At 42.6% G+C, this 17,826-nt stretch overlaps 1 protein-coding gene and 1 pseudogene across 1 annotated transcript in view; one reads left to right on the top strand and one right to left on the bottom strand.

The window, feature by feature from the left end:
- The window catches only part of ACAD11 (acyl-CoA dehydrogenase family member 11), a 76,320-nt gene extending 70,231 nt beyond the window's left edge, over positions 1 to 6,089 (top strand). Inside the window, exons 17-20 of the mRNA XM_054595261.1 lie at positions 237 to 391; positions 3,161 to 3,277; positions 4,132 to 4,241; positions 5,144 to 6,089. Coding sequence (XP_054451236.1) covers positions 237 to 391; positions 3,161 to 3,277; positions 4,132 to 4,241; positions 5,144 to 5,258 — 497 coding nt within the window. The 3' untranslated portion in view covers positions 5,259 to 6,089. The remainder of the gene's footprint in view (positions 1 to 236; positions 392 to 3,160; positions 3,278 to 4,131; positions 4,242 to 5,143) is intronic.
- A 1,847-nt stretch (positions 6,090 to 7,936) lies between these two features.
- Positions 7,937 to 8,882, bottom strand: LOC129088016 (eukaryotic translation initiation factor 2 subunit 1-like; annotated as a pseudogene).
- Between the last annotated feature and the right edge of the window lie 8,944 nt (positions 8,883 to 17,826).

Here is a 17,826-nt window from a genome sequence, read left to right as displayed (position 1 = left end):
GTGTTCAAGGGACAGTTCTTAAATTTCATCACAGTGTTTACTGATGGTGGTTTAAAAACTTAGAAATCAAAAGTTCTGTAAAGCTGTAATGAACCTGATGATAGAATTGACTTTTTTTCCTATCAGAATACAGAATGCCATTTGTATTGAGGCAGCTCATCATTTTCTCAAGATTTGTGTGACTAACACAATACATGGGCTGCAGTCACTGTCGTGTTGCCTTTTCTTTCTCACAGGTGAAGGGAGGGGATTGGAAATTGCCCAGGGCCGCCTCGGACCTGGCAGGATCCATCACTGCATGAGAGCAGTAGGTGTGGCGGAACGTGCTTTGCAGATCATGTGTGAACGGGCAACACAAAGGGTGGCCTTTAAGAAGAAACTGTATTCACATGTAAGCATAATTATTTATTTCAGCTTATCATAGTGCAACACATTACACTAGCCCTGAATCAAAACAGCATTCCTTGGTCAGAGAGAGATTTCCTCTACATAAACAAGGCGATTCTTTTCCCCAAAGTATATGTACATCTGTATTTAAATAGAGTCTGATGAGAGATAGCTACTTGTGAAATATTAAATAACTCCTAACGTGCTTCAGCACCTCGGCACACGGAATGTGAACAGTTCCTTGACTTTCTCAGACTCATTCTCTGGAGAGCCTGGTACACTGGGATGTGGACATGTGAGGGCTGTCATACAGGAGCAGGGTTGCTTTGTCTCTGGGCTTTCTGGAAGGAATTAGGACGGATAAGGATAAAGGTAGAGGGAAATGGCCTAACACTCGCTGAACGGAGAGAGACCTAAAAACAGAGTGGACTGCTTCCCTGCAGAAACGTGAGCAGAAATGAAACCAGCATTGGGTGGGATGTTCATGATTTTTTTAATTTCACCTATAGATTACATACTGAGTCTGTTGTTCAGAGCACAATGAACAACATTACATGTAGGCAATATAATCAAAATTAGAAAACATTTATCAAGAGAGAAGCAGCTATCATTTGAGACTTCCTTGGAAAACTTTTTAAGAAGTGGGATATCCAAATCATCCCCCCAAAAGCCCTTCTAAATTTTAAGAAAACAAGAAAAATTATCATTAAATATTTAATACTTACAATTGCTAATACATTAGTGCCAAACATGTCATGATGAAATTGTATTTGTGTTTGCTGGACATGTATATTTTAGTACATTGATCCCCTTGTAAGGTACACTTGTGACCATCTTACAAAATTTTGCAGTGTATTTTTTTTTTTTTACTTTACCTTTCTAAGGCTATGTTTACTTTTTGTAAACTATTATTCAGCATATCTATGATTTGGTTATAACAGTGTTCTTGTGGAAAAATGCAGCCTGCTGCCGGGCACACACGGAGGGATCACTAGCCCTTCGGTAGACCGAGGGCGGGGCCCCTTCTGGGTGGGCTCTGTGGGAGGCAGTCAGCAGGTGTGAGTTTGGGGGCTGTGGCTACAGCTCCCCACAGCTACTGGGGGAGGAGAGAAAATGTTGCTCAAGGCATCGACTCTCACCCCTTGCTCCTCGTTTCAAGGGCTCATCCAGCCCCTGGCGCAGGGTGAGGGGAGGGAACACAGCCTGGCAGATGGGCAGGCATCTTGAACATGCACAAGCACTCTGCTCCGTCGCTGCTTTCATGAGAGAGCCTTTAATCCTTCATTAAAGGGAAATTTCCCTCCTGCTTTTTCATACTCATGTATCAAGCAGAACAAGCCTGGGCTTTTCAAAAATATGACTCCCTTCACTGGAAACGTCTTGCATTTGGCACAAAGAAAAGGATCTGGCAGAAGTAAAAAAAGATGTGTACGCACATCATAAACAAAAATCTGGGCCAGCTTTTTTTTTCCCCCCACCAATTTGTGAAAGTAACATTCCTTTTCCCTGAATTTGGAGACTCCTTCCAGCTGCCTTGCAATTTTTCCAGGCAATAAGACTAACAGCTATATATCAAGGTTCTGTCTTAATAAATAATCTGCTAGCTCCTTAGAGCGCTCAGTTTCTACCCACTTCATACTTTGCAGCAAACCTAGGATCTGTAGAGACCCAGCTGAAAACACCTTCCTTTATTCTGAAGCTAAGAAGTAAATGCATTTGGGGTCTGTTCATGAAATTGCAATCACCCAGTTTTACAGCCATCGAAAGGAAATCCACAACTGGTGGCTTGTTTGAAGGGGGCGAGGTGGAAGTCCAGGGACACCGCAGGGAGAATGGAGCTTGTTGCTGCCCAGCTCCTTACTGGGCATTCAGATACGACCCTGGCACGGGCGCTGAGGCACCTCACTGTAGCGCTGATGCGGGTGGAAGTCTGTGCTGGCATGAGTAGGGGCAGGGCTGAAGGTTTTCCTGTGGCGTTTGCTTGGGTAGAGTGATTATTCTGTATAAGTTTTCTTTCTTGCTAGGCTGCCCCTACCCAATCCTTCATCTGAAGAGGGTATGCTTTTCTTGGGCTGTTTTTTTTTTTTTTCCCCATAATTCTTTGTGTTCATTGGCAATTCTAGGTTGCCGGCTCCTTCAGCTCCAAGTCCAAGATATGTGAGGCAAAAAGAAAACCCAGGGAAGTCACCATCAAATTGTTCCTGTAGTCTGGAAGTCCCTAGTAAGACTGCCACCTTCTCTCCACCTTTTGGAGTCCTCTTAGGTTTGTTTTATAGATGACGCCAAGGTTTTTAGTTGCACTTAGCAAGAAAAATAGGGTAAAGTACCTCTTTTCTACTTTCCTGGTGTATAAGTCGCTGGAAGTACCATTTTCTTAGCCTGTGTCAGTGCTCGTGAACCACAATGCAGAGCTGTCGGGCAAAGGGGAGAACGGGCTTGGAGCTGAGGCCAGAGTAGAGTCTCCGTCACTCCCGAGCTGGGCATGTGTGCAGAGCACATAAATTTGACAAGTTAGGTGCAATAGACTTAATTCCTCAAAAGCCACAACCACCAAAGTCACACTAAAGGTGATATAGGTAACCTGATGGTCCTACAGCTAGTGAAGTATCAAATGAAAAACACTCTTCCACTTAAAAACATATAGAGTAAGGCTTGGGAACAGTCCTTGGACTAGAGTGTTTCCACCAAACTACAAGGCCACGTTACAGGTGACGTAAGACATCTCCCCCTTTCAGCTCACCTCCGCCTTTTGGCTGTCCTTTGACCCCTGCAGGAGGCTGTGGCCCACTGGATTGCTGAAAGTCGCATTGCCATTGAAGAGGTCCGCTTGCTGACCCTGAAAGCCGCCCACAGCTTTGACACTCTGGGCAGCACTCGCGCTAGGAAGGAGGTGAGGCCCCTTGTACCGCCACCTCTCGAGCCTTCTCCAGAGTCCCTTCCAAAGGGCACATCAGATTTATGGCACTTTGATGGCGTTGAGAACATTGGAAGCCTCCATGTGGTTTTTGGTTTAAAGATTACAAATGTATGTTGCTTGCTAGCTTTCCTTTCACTGAGCTGCTTTAGAAAATGATTTTCAAGATGCAAAATATCTTCAGCATTCTTTGGGTGCCGCAACAGGGAATAGGGAAATCCTCAACTTTATACAGACTTGGAATTGTACCCAGTATGTCACTTTCTGTCAGTTTTGTGGCCTTGGGCAAAGTATCTAACCCTTCCACCCAAAGCCTAGGGTTCTAGTGAAGAATGACCCAGATGATATAGACTGTACAGCGCTGTGTTGCCGCACAGTAAATGTTTCATAAAATTTCTTGTCCTCTGCCACCTTATGTTTCTGGCTTATATGGAAAAAACATGATCGCTTAATTATAAAAGCAAATATAATTGCTGGGAGAAAATTGATTATTGAAAATTCTTGAACACTTTTTATGATCCCTAAGGTAATAAATGTAACTTATCAGCTGCCTGAAATTCTTTCGGAAACAAGGCAAGTCATAAATCTATAAAATGTGACTTGGAAGAGATATCTCTTTCCAGAAGGTCTGTATTGACTGAAATATGGCCACTGGCTGCCTTACAGCGGATCTCTTTGTTGGCTTTCATCAGAAATCCTGTTTTAGTGGTGAATGCATGTGGAAAAGTTCCCTTGTTAGAGTTCACAGAGAAAATACAGATTATATCAAATTCTGCCACGTGGTGTATTGTGGAAGAAAGGAACATTCTTTTCCTATCTTGCTTTTGTAGATTGCAATGGTTAAAGTGGCTGCCCCTCGGGCCATCTGCACAATTATTGACCGGGCCATCCAAGTGTGCGGAGGGGCAGGCGTTTCCCAGGATTACCCTCTGGCTAACATGTGAGTAGATGTTATTTAATAGCCATCTACATTTGATTGCCTTGGAGTTATAAATCTACAGGTGCCTTGCCCCTAATTGTTTAAGAAAATAGAGGTACTAATTTACTTTAAAGTGTAATTGAAGGCTAAATCAAGTACTAGTTGTAGACAGATTTTCAGCTGTGCAGGAGGTCAGCGCCCCAACCCCCGCATTGCTCAAGGTTCAACGATAATATTGGTGCTTTGATATAAAGCTCTTGTGACTGCAATGGCCACTTCACTCAAATATGTTACCTTTCACATTGGGGTTTCTGGGTAGAAGAAACAGCAAGGGGGTTCACCCTGAATCAGGAAGGGAAGGAGAGGGCAGAGGCAGCCAAAGGGAGCCCAGGGCCAGGCTGAGGCATATTCTTAGGATGCTTCAGCCTCCACAGTGAAACCGCAGCCCAGTGTGCAGCAGTGCAGGCCGGTGACCCTCCCGTGCCCAGATCCGGGGCACGGGGGTCAGGAAGGAATACTCGCCTCCACTGCCACCCCCTCTCCCCCAGGGAGGCGCCCCATCAGTTCGCCCATTAATTTTTAACCGTAAGAAAGAGCTAAATACATAGTACTATGTGTGTTTAGTATGTAAGTATTATATATTTATACTTCACTGCTTGCAGTTTACCTATGAGATCTTAGTGCTATAGCAACTTCCAGTAACTTCCAGCAACCCAAGCCTGAGATAAGCCCATCGCACTGCACCACTTGGACACGGCATTTCAGAAGTCCTTGGGCTTCTTGACTTAACCCTGTGCTCTTTTTTTTTAAATCATTTCCAGATTTCAGAAATGAATAGTTTGACTTAGAATCAAAGTGACCGACGTTAAGGTCCCAGGCTCCTGTGGTAACTCCTGCCCTCCCTGTCCCTCGTGTTTTCCCAGGTATGCCTTCATGCGGACTTTGCGCTTAGCAGACGGACCGGACGAAGTCCACCTCTTGGCAGTCGCCAAGCTAGAGCTTGAGGACCAGGCCAGGGGCGTGAGGGCCAGGATGTGAGGAGGCGACACCCTCTCCCCTGCAGACAAATGGCATGGGCTGCAGCACTGGCCTCTCATTCGGCTTTTGTAGCAGTTTGAGCGCAGGATTAATTACTCACTTTTGGCAAAGATTTGGGCATCTCTGTGGTGGGTTTTATAATCTCAAGGTTTATAAAGTCACACAAGTTTAATTAAGTTACAAAATCAAAGGGGAAGGATTGAGGGAGGGAGGGGGGAAGGGGCAGGGGAAGGTGGTAGGGGGAAGGCAGAGACAAATGTATTTGAAAAAATAAAGAAAATAAATTCAATGAAAAAAATAAAATAAAAAAATCTTTTAAAAATCTAAAGGAAAAAAAAAAGAAATTCTATAGCTATTGTCATTCACTGTAATACCTAAGTGTTTAGCATTTACTTTTTAAACACTCAACTAGTAAAGAGATAACAAGGTAAACTGGAGAGCTAAAGCATAGGCATAAAAATATTTTTACTTTTTGAATGTCGTGGATTGTTCCTTAAATATTAAAGGAATGTTTAACCATTACTCTGTAAAAAATAGAGGACGATCTACTTAACACTTGCTTCAGGGCTCGTTTAACACTTTGTAGTAATGTCTGCATTGGAGAAAGAAGCATGGCTGACTGGGTCATTTTCCAGTTCATGCCATTATAAGCTTCTTCATAATTCAAGGGGAAGCATTTATATATAAAACCTGCAGTTTAAATATAAAAATGCAGTTTAAAGTTCACTAGAAAATGTGGCATATCATGAGAAAGCGTAATTAAGAAAAGTTTAATTATAATATGTTGATGAGACAGTGGATAATTTAAGCTACAGGAAAGTTATTTAATTCGGAGAGAGATGGAACAATGTCTGCCCCAAGTGCTGTCCTGTTAAGAGTGACACCGCTGTGCGAAGAGCAAACTCCCAAGGCTCTCAGACAGCTCGGTTCAGCGCAGCAGCCGCTGGCCCCCTGTCACTCTTGAGCACTTGGACTGGCTAGTGCAACTGAGGAAGTGATTTTTTATTTAAAAAAAAAAAGTTTATTTAAATTAATTCTTAACTCAGTTACTGGAAAATTTTAAGTATGCTTGGAATAACTTGGGTGTATGAATTGGCCTCTCCAAATGTCAACCTTATGAAATCTAAATACAGAGCAAGGATTTTGAATGAAAATTTAGCATCTGAACTAAGAATTAGAGTGTAAAAGACACATCAGATTTTGAAGGCTTAATATTAAAAAAAGAATATTTTTATTAATATTAATACTTTTAAATATTGATTACATGTTGAAATGATAAAATTTGGATATACTGAATTAAATAAAGTATATTTAAATTAATTTTACATCTTGTTACCTTTTTAATGTGGAAGCCATTGGAATAGTAACTGGTAAATTTTTAAATTTTCAAATAAAGTAATTTTATTCTAAAAACTATAAAACTGTTTTATTAGAAAGCTTACATATCACATGAATTTATTGATGTCCGGAGATTATTTCAATCATTATTTAAACATCTTGGAGGGGTTATGGGGAGCAGACATGGGACAGAGACTTGGGTTCCGATTTCTCATGTGTCGGGTGGGCTTCTGAAACATTTGTCTTTGAGCCCTAACCTCTGGGCACCTTGTTTTTATTTCTACACGTTGGAATGAACTTTTAAACCCAGAGACCCCTACCTGTTGAGGGTTTGTTGTGACAATCACGAAAGCCATGTAGACACACCTTGATATTTGTGAACCACAATTAAGTACTTTAAAAGGTAGCCTTATTTAACATGGACAAAATCTTAACCCAAGCTATTTAACCCTATTACTAGTTTTAAAAGTTGTGACTTAGAAGGTATCAGGATTGTTTCTGAACAATTAGAATTAAAGATTATATCTGCTACTTACAGTTTTGTGATAATTATTTCCTCTGTCTTTGAGGAAAACTGGCTAAATTGGTGGTTAACTTGTTTCAAATTAATCTATTTTTATCTATGCCATGTACACACCTGTCCCTAAGGCAAGTTGCTCCATGTGATCCACACTCACTTCTCTCCCCTACTCTTTAATTTATTCAGATAAAATGTTATAAAGAACAGTAAGGTTTGGTTTGAAAGGGAAAATTCCAGTCTGCAAAGCATAAAATAAGATCAAGGGACCCTGCGCCTCCATCACAGTGACTGAGTGTAAATGTGGGAGCTTCAGAGCCATTTCTAGGGGCTCCTCAGGCTGTCACTGGGTGTCACTATGCAGCAGTCCTCCAGGGACAGTCGGCAAGTTTGCCAGACATTGGAAACCACATAGTTTTAAAATAATAAGTTGCTCCTTTTTTTTTAATATCCCAGAAATTTATTTAATGTTTGCTTGATACATTTATATAGAAAGGTTGGGACTATTTGCTTTGAGTGCCCCTGGTAAGTTAGACGGAGCCACTGAGCTACAAAGGGGCGTCAATCTGGACACATCAGAAATGGAAAACCCAATTTTATGACTGTTTGCTTAAAAGTGTTCAATGTGTTGGAGCTACTGTGTGAAAACAACTGACATTTCAGGAGGGCATTTCACATTTTGGTCTGTTAGAACATTTAAATACTTGGAAATAAAAAATATTCAACTTTGAAGTTTTCAATACTGGAAAACTTTTAAGTCTAGGGTTTATAGCCAGAGGGGCTGTTTTGTGTTCCTTAAACTGGACTCTTGTTTCCCACAACATTAATCTTCAGCTTTGGCTTCCATTTCTTCTGCACCATCATCTCCATTCACTTCTGCATTTTCTCTCTCAAGCCTTTCCCACTGCCTTGCAAGTTTGGTATATCTGAATTTGTGACCACTTTGGGCTCCATCTGAATATTAAAGACACTCCTCTTTTCTTCAATGTTTTCTTTAATAACAGCCATAGTTTGAGGTCGAAGAGACCTTCTGTCCTCTCCTCCTCTCCAGGGTTTGTAGTCTTCACATACTGGGGAGGAGCTGGGAGATTAAGCTTGATGGGCACAGTTTCTGTGAAACAATTCAAACCTGCTCTCAGGGCCTCTTTTACAGCATCCATGCCTTCGTAACTATAACAAGCCACTTCAATATCTGCTTGAATTTTGACAGCCTGTGGGGTCAAACGCCTGTTAATAGTGTTAACAAGTACTGTTCATCTTCATTCAAATCTAAACTATCCTAAATAGATGGGTCTGAGCCTGCATACTTAAATGCATCATAGGCACCATATCCGGGTCGCTTGTACTTGTCGTCAAGGTCCCAAGCAGCCCTCTGGAGCAGGCTTTCCCGCGGCTCATCCTTGGCGTTCTCCAACACCTCAGCAACGTGACGAATGCTGCAAGCAGTTTTGGATTTGGTGAAATTATCTTCATATTTTATTGCTTCTTCTGCAGAAACTCTTCTTTTTGGCAAATCAGTGTATCCTTTTTCTGTGTCCACTCTAATGACAACCACACATTCATTCCTGCCAATTCGGAGGAGTTTGTTTACGGAACGAGTACGCCTTCCAGACAACTCACGAAGAAGAATCGTGCCTCTTTGGCATTGTTGCACTGCAGCAGGCTCACGGGTACGCCCGCATTTCAGCAACGGCTCTTACATTCACCATCACTGCATCTTCCACCTCAGGAAATTTGTGTCGATAAAATCTACAACTTAGACCCGGCATTCTGAGGTATGTGTGTGAATCCCGTAGCAGGGTCCCGGCCGCGCTCTTTGATCGGAGAAACCAGCAGCGATTCACTCCCAACAGCCGTGGATTCCCTCAGAGTGCGCTTCGCTCCACCCCACCGCGCATGCCTGAAATAGGAGTTGCTCTTTGTGGTGGCCACGCGGAGGGAAGGGGAGGACTCGGCTGCCCGCGCTTCACGTCCAGGACCTGCGGGTGGGCAGCCGCAGGGGGAGCGGCCGTGTGAGGGCCCCCAGGGGAGTTACCACAGGGCTCTGTACGAAGCGGTCACAGAAGGCCTGGCAGTGCTTGTCCAGGGGGACCTGTTTGGTATTTGAGGTGGCTGACATTTTAACACACAACCGGAAGTCCAGCTGATCAAGAAGGAGCTGATTTCCTCATCACTCTGGTTATTTACAAACGTTTCCCAAGGTCCATATCACCCCAGCGCTTCCCACAGTTGTGGCCTGTTTACATGTCACAGGCTGCTCATATTTCGTCCAAGAGAACTGAAGTGGGTGAAAAGCAGCGAAATCCAAGAGCAGCATTTACATCCTTTAATTGGTTGCATAAAGCTTGCAAAAAAAAACCCACTTTTCTCATTCTTCTTTAATTAAGCTTTTGGGAAGTTCAGAAGGAGTATACTTTTTACCCAGGCTTCTGAAGGAATTTAAATCAGAGATCTTAAATAAAGGATTTTATAAAGTGAAATGTATTTAAGAAAATGTCTCCTGTGAACAAATGCCTGGCTTCAATCAAGCCAGGTAGCACTGTCCCTGCTTCACTCTTTTCACTGACACTTGAATATCCCTCCCCCAAGAAAGAAAGGGGGCCAGGCCAATCAGAAACGGTCTACCCTGAGATTTCCAGAAGTCTGATCGAAACTCATCTGACCAAAGGGTCCTCGAGTCCTTGCTCTAAAAGAGCACAGCATGCTTTGCCATGTTCCATCTGTGTACCTGCCATTCTTTTTTCATAGCACTAATCACTTGACATCTCTTACCTACTTAGTTACAGCCTGTCTGCTTGCTAGAGTAAAACCTCTCTTTTCCCTTCCTATAGTCACTTATTTCACATGTGTTGTGTATTCGGGTCTCCACAGTCCCTGGAACCATACCTGACCTCCATTAGGCATCCAATAAAAGTATGAATGAATGGCAACTTGCAGCCCCATCCAAGCCTTTCCAATGGCTTTTCCAAGCAAACAGACTGTCTTTGCTCATGCTGGGGACTTTTCTAAAACCTCTTAAAGAGCCATAAACCCCAAACAAGCAGCATCTGGGCTGAGCATGCCCATACCCTTGCTAAGTGGCCCAAGTCTGGCACTAGCAGAAGCCGGCCTTGGTTTGCAGCTGGGCCTCTTCTGGGCACCTCCAAGCCCAGCACAAGTAGCAGCTATCTGCAGATTGCTTTGTAGCTCATGCTGGGTGGCCTGTGCAAGGCACAGGCAAGTGGCTACCGTGGCCTGCACCTCCCAAGACAACCAAGAGCGAGTGCACCAGTGGACAGCTTCAGACAATGCCAGAACACCGCCCAATTACCTCCACAGACAAAACACTCAAGGCGGGGATTCACTGGGCATCAGAGCCCTGCTGAAGTGAGTCCTCTCTGTGGAGTCAGCCCCTACATAGCAGCTGCTCCAGTGTGGTGCAACTAATCCTCTCAGCTGATTGGCCTGGGGGTAAATCCTTCCCATTGACAAGCGAACAATAATCAAGGCTCAACTACAACTGGAAGGTGCATACCAGGAGCATGCCGCTCAGGTGACCAGGAAGGCTGTGCCACGTCAGGCCATTCTACCAAGACTGGGAGATACAGCAGCTCTATCTAATACACAGAAACAAACACAGAGGCTGCCAAAATGAGGGAACAAAGGAGTGTGTCCCAAAGGAAAGAACAGTACTCCAGAAAAAGAACTAAATAAAACAAAGACAAGATGCAGAGTTCGAAACACTGGTTATAAGGATGCTCAATGAACTTAGGGGAAGAGTAGATGAACTTAGTAGGAACATCAAAAAAGAGATAGGAAACATTAAAATGCTGATAGAAAACATAAAGAACCAGTCAGAAATTATGAATAAAATAAGTGAAATGAAAAATATATTACAGGAAATCAACAGTAGAGTAGACAAAGCAGAGGATCAAAGCAGCTATTTGGAAGATAAGGAGGCAGAAAAACACCCAATCAGAACATCAGGAAGAAAAAAAATGCAAAAATGTGAGGATAGTTTAAGGGACAACATCAAGCATATCATGGAGGTGCCAAAAGGAGAAGAGAGACTGCAAGAAATTAAAAACCTAATTTAAAAAATGACAATAGAAAACTTCCCTAACCTGATGGGGAAAAAAATAGAAATACAAGTCCAGAAAAATAGAGAGTCCCAAACAAAATAAACCCAAAGAGGCCCACACCAAGACACATCATAATTAAAATGCCAAAGATGAAAGACAAAGAGAGAATCTTAAAAGCAGCAAAACAACTCAGTTAGTTACCTAAGAAGGAGCTCCCATAAGACTGTCAGCTGATTCCTCAACAGAAGCTTTGCAGGTTAGACGGACTGGCATGAAATACTCAAAGTGATGAAAAGCAAGGACCTACAACCTAGATTACCCAGCAAAGCTATCATTTAGAATCAAAGGACAGATGAGCTTCCCAGACAAGAAAAAGCTAAAGAGTTCATCACCATCAAACCAGTATTATAAGAAATGTTAAAGGGTCTTCTTTAAGAAGAACAGAGAAGATAAAAAATATAAGTAATAAAATGGCAATAAGTACATATCTATCAATAATTACTTTAAATGCAAATGGATTAAATGCTCCCATCAAAAGGCATAGGGTAGCTGAATGGAAAACAAAACAAGAAGCTTACATAGGCTGTCAAAAAGAGACTGCAGATGTAAGACACACAGACTGAAAGTAAAGGGATGAAAAAAGATATTTCATGAAAATGGAAATGAAAACCAAAGCTGGGGTAACAGTACTTATACCAGACAAAATAGACTTTAAAACGAAGGCTGTATACAATGAGACAAACAAAGTCATAGCAAATCTACTTCTGGGTATTTATCTGAAGACACCCAAAACACTAAATCAAAAAAAAAAAAAAAGCATGCATACTTTCATTGCACGATTATTTACAATAGCCCAGATATGGAAGCAACCCAAGTGTCTATCAATGGATGAATGGATAAAGAAGTGCTGCATACCTAGAATATGGCATAGTCATTAAAAAAAAAAAAAGTAAAATCTTGCCATCTGCAACAACATGGATGGACCTGGAGTGTATTGTGCTGAGTGAAATAAGTCAGAAAAAGACAAATGCCATAGGATTTCATTTATACAAAGTTGGGCAAAAGTAAGTTTCCACTTGTGAGAATGTGAAACACAGAATTTATTCTTGTATTATTCATTATTATTTTCCAAACAGCTAACTGTAAACTTACGTTTGCCCAACCCTGTATGTGGAATCTAAAGAACAAAATAAATTAACAAGCAGACTAGAAACAGACTCATAGTCACAGAGAACATTTTGATGGTTGCCAGATGGGAGGAGAGTGGGTGAGTGGGTGAAAAAGGTGAAGGGATTAAGAAATACAAGTCGGCAGTTACAGAATAGTCACAGGGAATCCAATCAACAATATTGTATAATCAGTAATATTGTATCAGAGTGATCCCTTTGTAAGTTATATAAATGATTAATCAGGGATTGTACACCTGAAACATAATACTGTATGTCCACTGTAATTGAAAAGTGAAAAAAAATTTTTTTAAGTATGAATAAACAAATGATGAACATGGACGCTCTCCTGATCTTGTAGTCGGTGAGAGGAGAAAACATTTATTTCCACGTCTGCAAAGAGAACAGAGCAGACGGCCAGCGCCCCAGTCCCTGAACACAGACCCAGAATGGGGGACAAGTAGCTGGAGAAAAAGGGGCTGATACAGGACTTTGGTCCCCTAGCCATGTCAGGGCACACAGCAGTTTGCACAATTCAGTTGATGAAACAAGATCTTTAATGAGTATTTAACAATCCAGGGGAATGCACATCTACTTATTAAAATTTTCCTGGTGCTGTGATCAGCTTTAGGTACAGAGGGAAGCCAGGATGGCTAAGAAAAACAAAACCATTCTTGGTGATCATTAGAATCTTCCAATTTCCCAAATAAACAGGATTCTGGGAAGTGTTCTCACTTAATTTAAGGCAGCCAAAGAACATTTAGGTTTTCTGCTCCTGCCAAAATATTTTTCTCTTTCTTTCAGTAACTCTTTCTGATTGTGATGATTATATGTTTATCATGAAAATCCACACACATTCTAATGTCATATTGTGGTTATTCCAAGCCCTGTGAAATAAGGGCTTTTCTCTGCCTAATGTTCACCCAAAAGTATGTGAACAAACAAAGTGTGATTATCTTGGAGCAGAGCTGCTCTCTCGGGACAGCCATGGTAAGTATTGGTCCGATGGGGAATGGGCATGTGGACAGGGCCACCAGAAGGCACTTTACTGGCACTGCTGTGCTGCTGGGTGATGGCTCACATCCTTTTAAAATGGGTGAGAGTGGAGACGCCACCTGCCTCCTCTCCTCACCCCCCTTCCCTCTTTGACTTCAATTTCTACATTCTTGTTCCCTACTTTCTCCACACCAGCCACATGGGCCTTCTGCTGTTCCTCCAATAACCCAGATCTTTTTAAAAATTAGAAAGAATTTTATTGTTTCCTGGTAAAATAGAACACTCTTATGGGAAAAGTCTGTGCAAAAATAGCCTCCCTGGATTTCCTCACTTACCTCGGCAGGCTGGGACTCTCGATTCAAACTTTCCTCACTGTGTTGACCGGAAAGCTCTCCCCTGACTCCTGGGAAATGAGGCTACTCTTGTTTTACTTTTCTTTTCTCATGCACGCAAGTATTCAAATCAAAACCCAACTGTTAACAGGCTACCTGTCTGAAGGCACGTAAGCCCAGTCCACTGGGACAGAGAGATGGAAGTGGGCCTCCAGTCCACATCCTGGACATCAGGTGGAGATTCCTAGCTGGTGCTGGAAGAAGTCCAAGCTCGTGGTCAGTGAGCAGAAAACACGCAGCGTCTCAGTGAGAGGTGTTATAGAGTCCCTCTATAACAAGGAGGGTTGGGGTATAAAGCGCAGCTCTTTGACCACAGGTGGCCAAATCTGGTCTAGAAGCTACTTAACTTCATCTCCCAATCTGCTTGAGATCCCTTAAACCGACAAGAACAAACCCTGTCAAAATGTTTTTCAATGGCACACCAAATTGTACAAGATAGAAGCTGTCATAAAGGCAACAGTCCTGCTAAGTCCACACAGAACCCTGACCCCAACATCCTCCTCCGCCCACCCTGCACCCACAGTGAGGGTCCCGCCCACTGCTCCTCAGTGGCCACCTCCAGCACCCAGAAGCCTTGAGCAGCCCTCAGCTTCACAAGTTGGAAGTGGCCTAATTAACGAACTTCCTAACGACTCTAAGTCCAATGTCCTACTTCAGGGTCTTTGCATTGGCTTTTCTGTTTGCCTAGAGAGCTCTCTCCCCTCCCCATATTCCCCAGGCTTGCTCCTTTCCTCAACATAGAACATTCTAAGTGTTCCTTCTGGGATCATCCCATCTAAATTTCACACATATACACACACAGAGCCCTTGTTCCCTTCCCTGGTTTGGTCTTAGAACTCTCACCACGTAACATACTTTTCCTTTTTATCTGTCTGATTTAACTCCCTCCACTAAAAAGTACCTTTAGCCTGGAAAGGTTTTTTTCTCTGTTCGCTCACTCCTATATCCTTAGTATCTAGGACAATACCTAGAACATGGATAATAAAGGTCCTCACAAAGTATTTGTTGGCTGCATGAATGGAACTCCTCCAGCTGGAGGACAAGGGTCCAGGGAAGTTTGCTTAACGTCCAGCTTAGTAGTACGGTGGGGGTCAAATATATGGTGACGGAAGAAGATTTGACTTTGAGTGGTGGGCATACAATGCAATATACAGAAGACATATTATAGAAATGCACACTTGGAACCTTTATAATCTTACTAACCAGGGTCACCCCAATAAATTAAATAAAAAAAAAGAAGTATGGTGGCACAGGCTCATGTTTACTCACTGGCCATGCAGATGCTTCAAGTAAGACCTAAAGCCATGCTTCTCAGCCCTGGCTGAGCATCAGAATCCCAGGGAGCTTGACACAGACCCAGCAGCCGCAGCCCCAGCCCCAGCGTTGTGTCGTCAGTTGTATTAAGGTGCACCAGAGATTCTGGTGAAATGAGAATCGAGGGTATAGACTTGCTTCCTGCCAAATCCTAATCAGGTCTGTTAGGATGTTTGACTACAAACACGAGGAAGAGACTGGCTAATATGAGCCAAAGGGACTCTGTTAGGTGGGTGTGGAGGTGGAAGGCTAAGGTAGTCTAAAGGGTTTCACCAAGACACAGGTGGGCAGAGCGACCCCCAACCTTCCTCTGACCTGCCCACCGGTTCTCTGTCCTTGCCTTGTTTGCCCTGGCTCTGAGGAGCTTCTGGTTGGCCAGACTCAGGTTGCTGATGTGCTCTGGCCTGTCCTGGAACAGGATGAGAGGGGGAATATAATGCAAGCCACATGGGGGATTTAGAATTTTCTCATGCCGCATTTTAAAAAGTAAGAAGAAACATATGGAATTACTTTTAATGTATTTTATTTAACCTAATATATCCAAATATTATTATAATTTCAACATGTAATCAATATAAAATTATCACTAATATATTTTTGTACTTTCCCCTCCAAATCCAGAGAATATTTTACATTTATAACACATCTTAATTTGGAAGTGGAATTTTCAATGGAAATACGTAAAGTGTAAAAAGTTAACTTACGTAGAGTTCATAAAATTTAATGAGAAAGTCGATTAACTTATTCAGATTGTTCCCAACATTCTTAAAAGTTTTCAAAAACTGCCTGGCTGGTGTGGCTCAGTTGATTGAGCACCAACCTGCCAACCAAATGGTCACCAGTTCAATTCCCAGTCAGGGCACATCCCTGGGTTGTGAGCCAGGCCCCCACTAGGGGACATGTGAGAGACAACCACACATTGCTGTTTCAATCCCTCTCTTTCTCTCTCCCTTCCCCTCTCTCTAAATAAATAAAATATTTTTAAAAAAAGTTTTCAAAAACTGCATTGAACATGATTTTAAATTTAAATAAGTTAACTAAAACTAAAACTTGAGTTCCTTAGATACATTTCAAGTACTCAGCAGTCACCATGTGGCCAGTGGCTACTGTATTGGACAGCACATCTCTGTCCCTTCAGCTTCCACAGTTTGAGAAGTCACCAGGATACCTTCCCACCAACTCACACTTAGAGGGGAAAGGACTTAAGACATTAGCAGAAATGGAGAACGGATGCTGAGCAGCCAAAAACAATTGTCCCTTTAGCACCTAAGGACGATAGTGATTTTATTATCTTTCATGTTTTGGGGGAAGAAAAAAAAATTAACTCCAGTGCATTTCCTGTATTTAAGATTTAAAAAAACAGAAACAAACAAAAAAAAAAAAAACACAAAAAACCCACCTCAGCACGACAAGGAATTAATTGCTAAGCATTTCTAGTTGACCAAGGATCCTGTGCTCTATTCCTAAAAATTACTTGAGGGGAAAAGTGGTGTTTGTTCAGGATGGTTAGGGTTTTCAAATAGAAACAAAAAGTTGGCTCCAATATATAGGAATAGACGAGTTTACACTCAGTCTCTTAAGGTTAAGGTTGATTTATGAGCCAGAGTCCTCTTAGATGGGTGGGAATTAGTAATGATCTTGTCGTGGATAAAGGAGACATTTTTTTATAAAATTCAAAACTGGGACCATCAATTATTCTCTCCCATCCATTCTCTGCCAAATTGTTTGTGATGAAGTTTTTGGCTTAAGGGGAAATTGTCCCCAAATGACTTACTTGCTGCATTTTATTCCATTTAGTTCTTCAGAACTCCCCTCTTTCTCTCCAAGATGCTAAAGGAACTTCCTACTATACGGGACTAAGCTCTGAATCAGCCTGGAGGGATGGCCCCCTCAGACATCGTCCGTCCAGTTCCACACCGAGAAGGGTAAGCACCCCGTCTCTGGAGCTCCGAGGAGCGCGTGGGCTTCCTTTCGCGACCTGCGCTCACAGGTGACCGTGGCTGCCGCTCTTCAGGCAACACAGACCTGCTGGCCAGGGAAGCCTACCCTGCCCCTGTGGCTGAGGTTAGTTTTAAATAATAAATCCCGTTAAAACCCTTGTGCAAGAAGTCTCTTTCCAACCTTTCAAGACGGCTGGGTGGAGTAAATAATTTGACAGGCAAATCCATAATATATTGTGATCTTCACATACTATGTTAATGATTTTCTTTGTTCTATTTCTAACCTTTCCTTTGCTGACAAAGTTTGAGACAAGAACCATCCAGCAGAGGCAGAAACAGCCACTCGCAGAAGCACTACCATTTTGCCAGAAGTGGATCATGAATGATGAAGGACTTAACATACTTCCTTCCTATTCAGTGCTAGCTTCGCTGCCTCATGAGTCTTTAAAAGTGTATTAAAATCAAAAGGATTTCTTACTGGTATCTCTAGTTGAAGCAACGCAACACTAGACCAAAGGAACTGAACGACCACCAGGTGCACTGCAGAGCTGAGACGGGGGAGCCTGCAATCCCGGGCAACAGGCCCGCCCAGACGTGAGATGGGCCAGCTTGTCCTTGTCCGTGTCCTTGCCCTCAGGGCCCTTGCATCCAGCTGTCAACGCCGCCTAAAAGCCCCACCTGTTTGTACTGGACTGAGCCAAACTTTTATCAACCTCACAGCCTTGAGATAACAACTGGCACTTACACAGGAAAATGATGGAAAATATTTTCAAAATATCCCTGTTAAGATCCCATTTCCACAGTAGAAACCTGAGGATGGGGTGCAGGATGAGTCTGAAACAAC

The sequence above is a fragment of the Pteronotus mesoamericanus genome, unplaced genomic scaffold (assembly GCF_021234165.1).
Source record: "Pteronotus mesoamericanus isolate MK-2021 breed Mesoamerican mustached bat unplaced genomic scaffold, CSHL_Meso_final scaffold_54, whole genome shotgun sequence".
NCBI classification, from domain to species: Eukaryota; Metazoa; Chordata; class Mammalia; order Chiroptera; family Mormoopidae; genus Pteronotus; species Pteronotus mesoamericanus.
The sequence above is the reverse complement of the archived record's forward strand: the minus strand, read 5'-3'. Positions and strand labels throughout refer to the sequence as shown.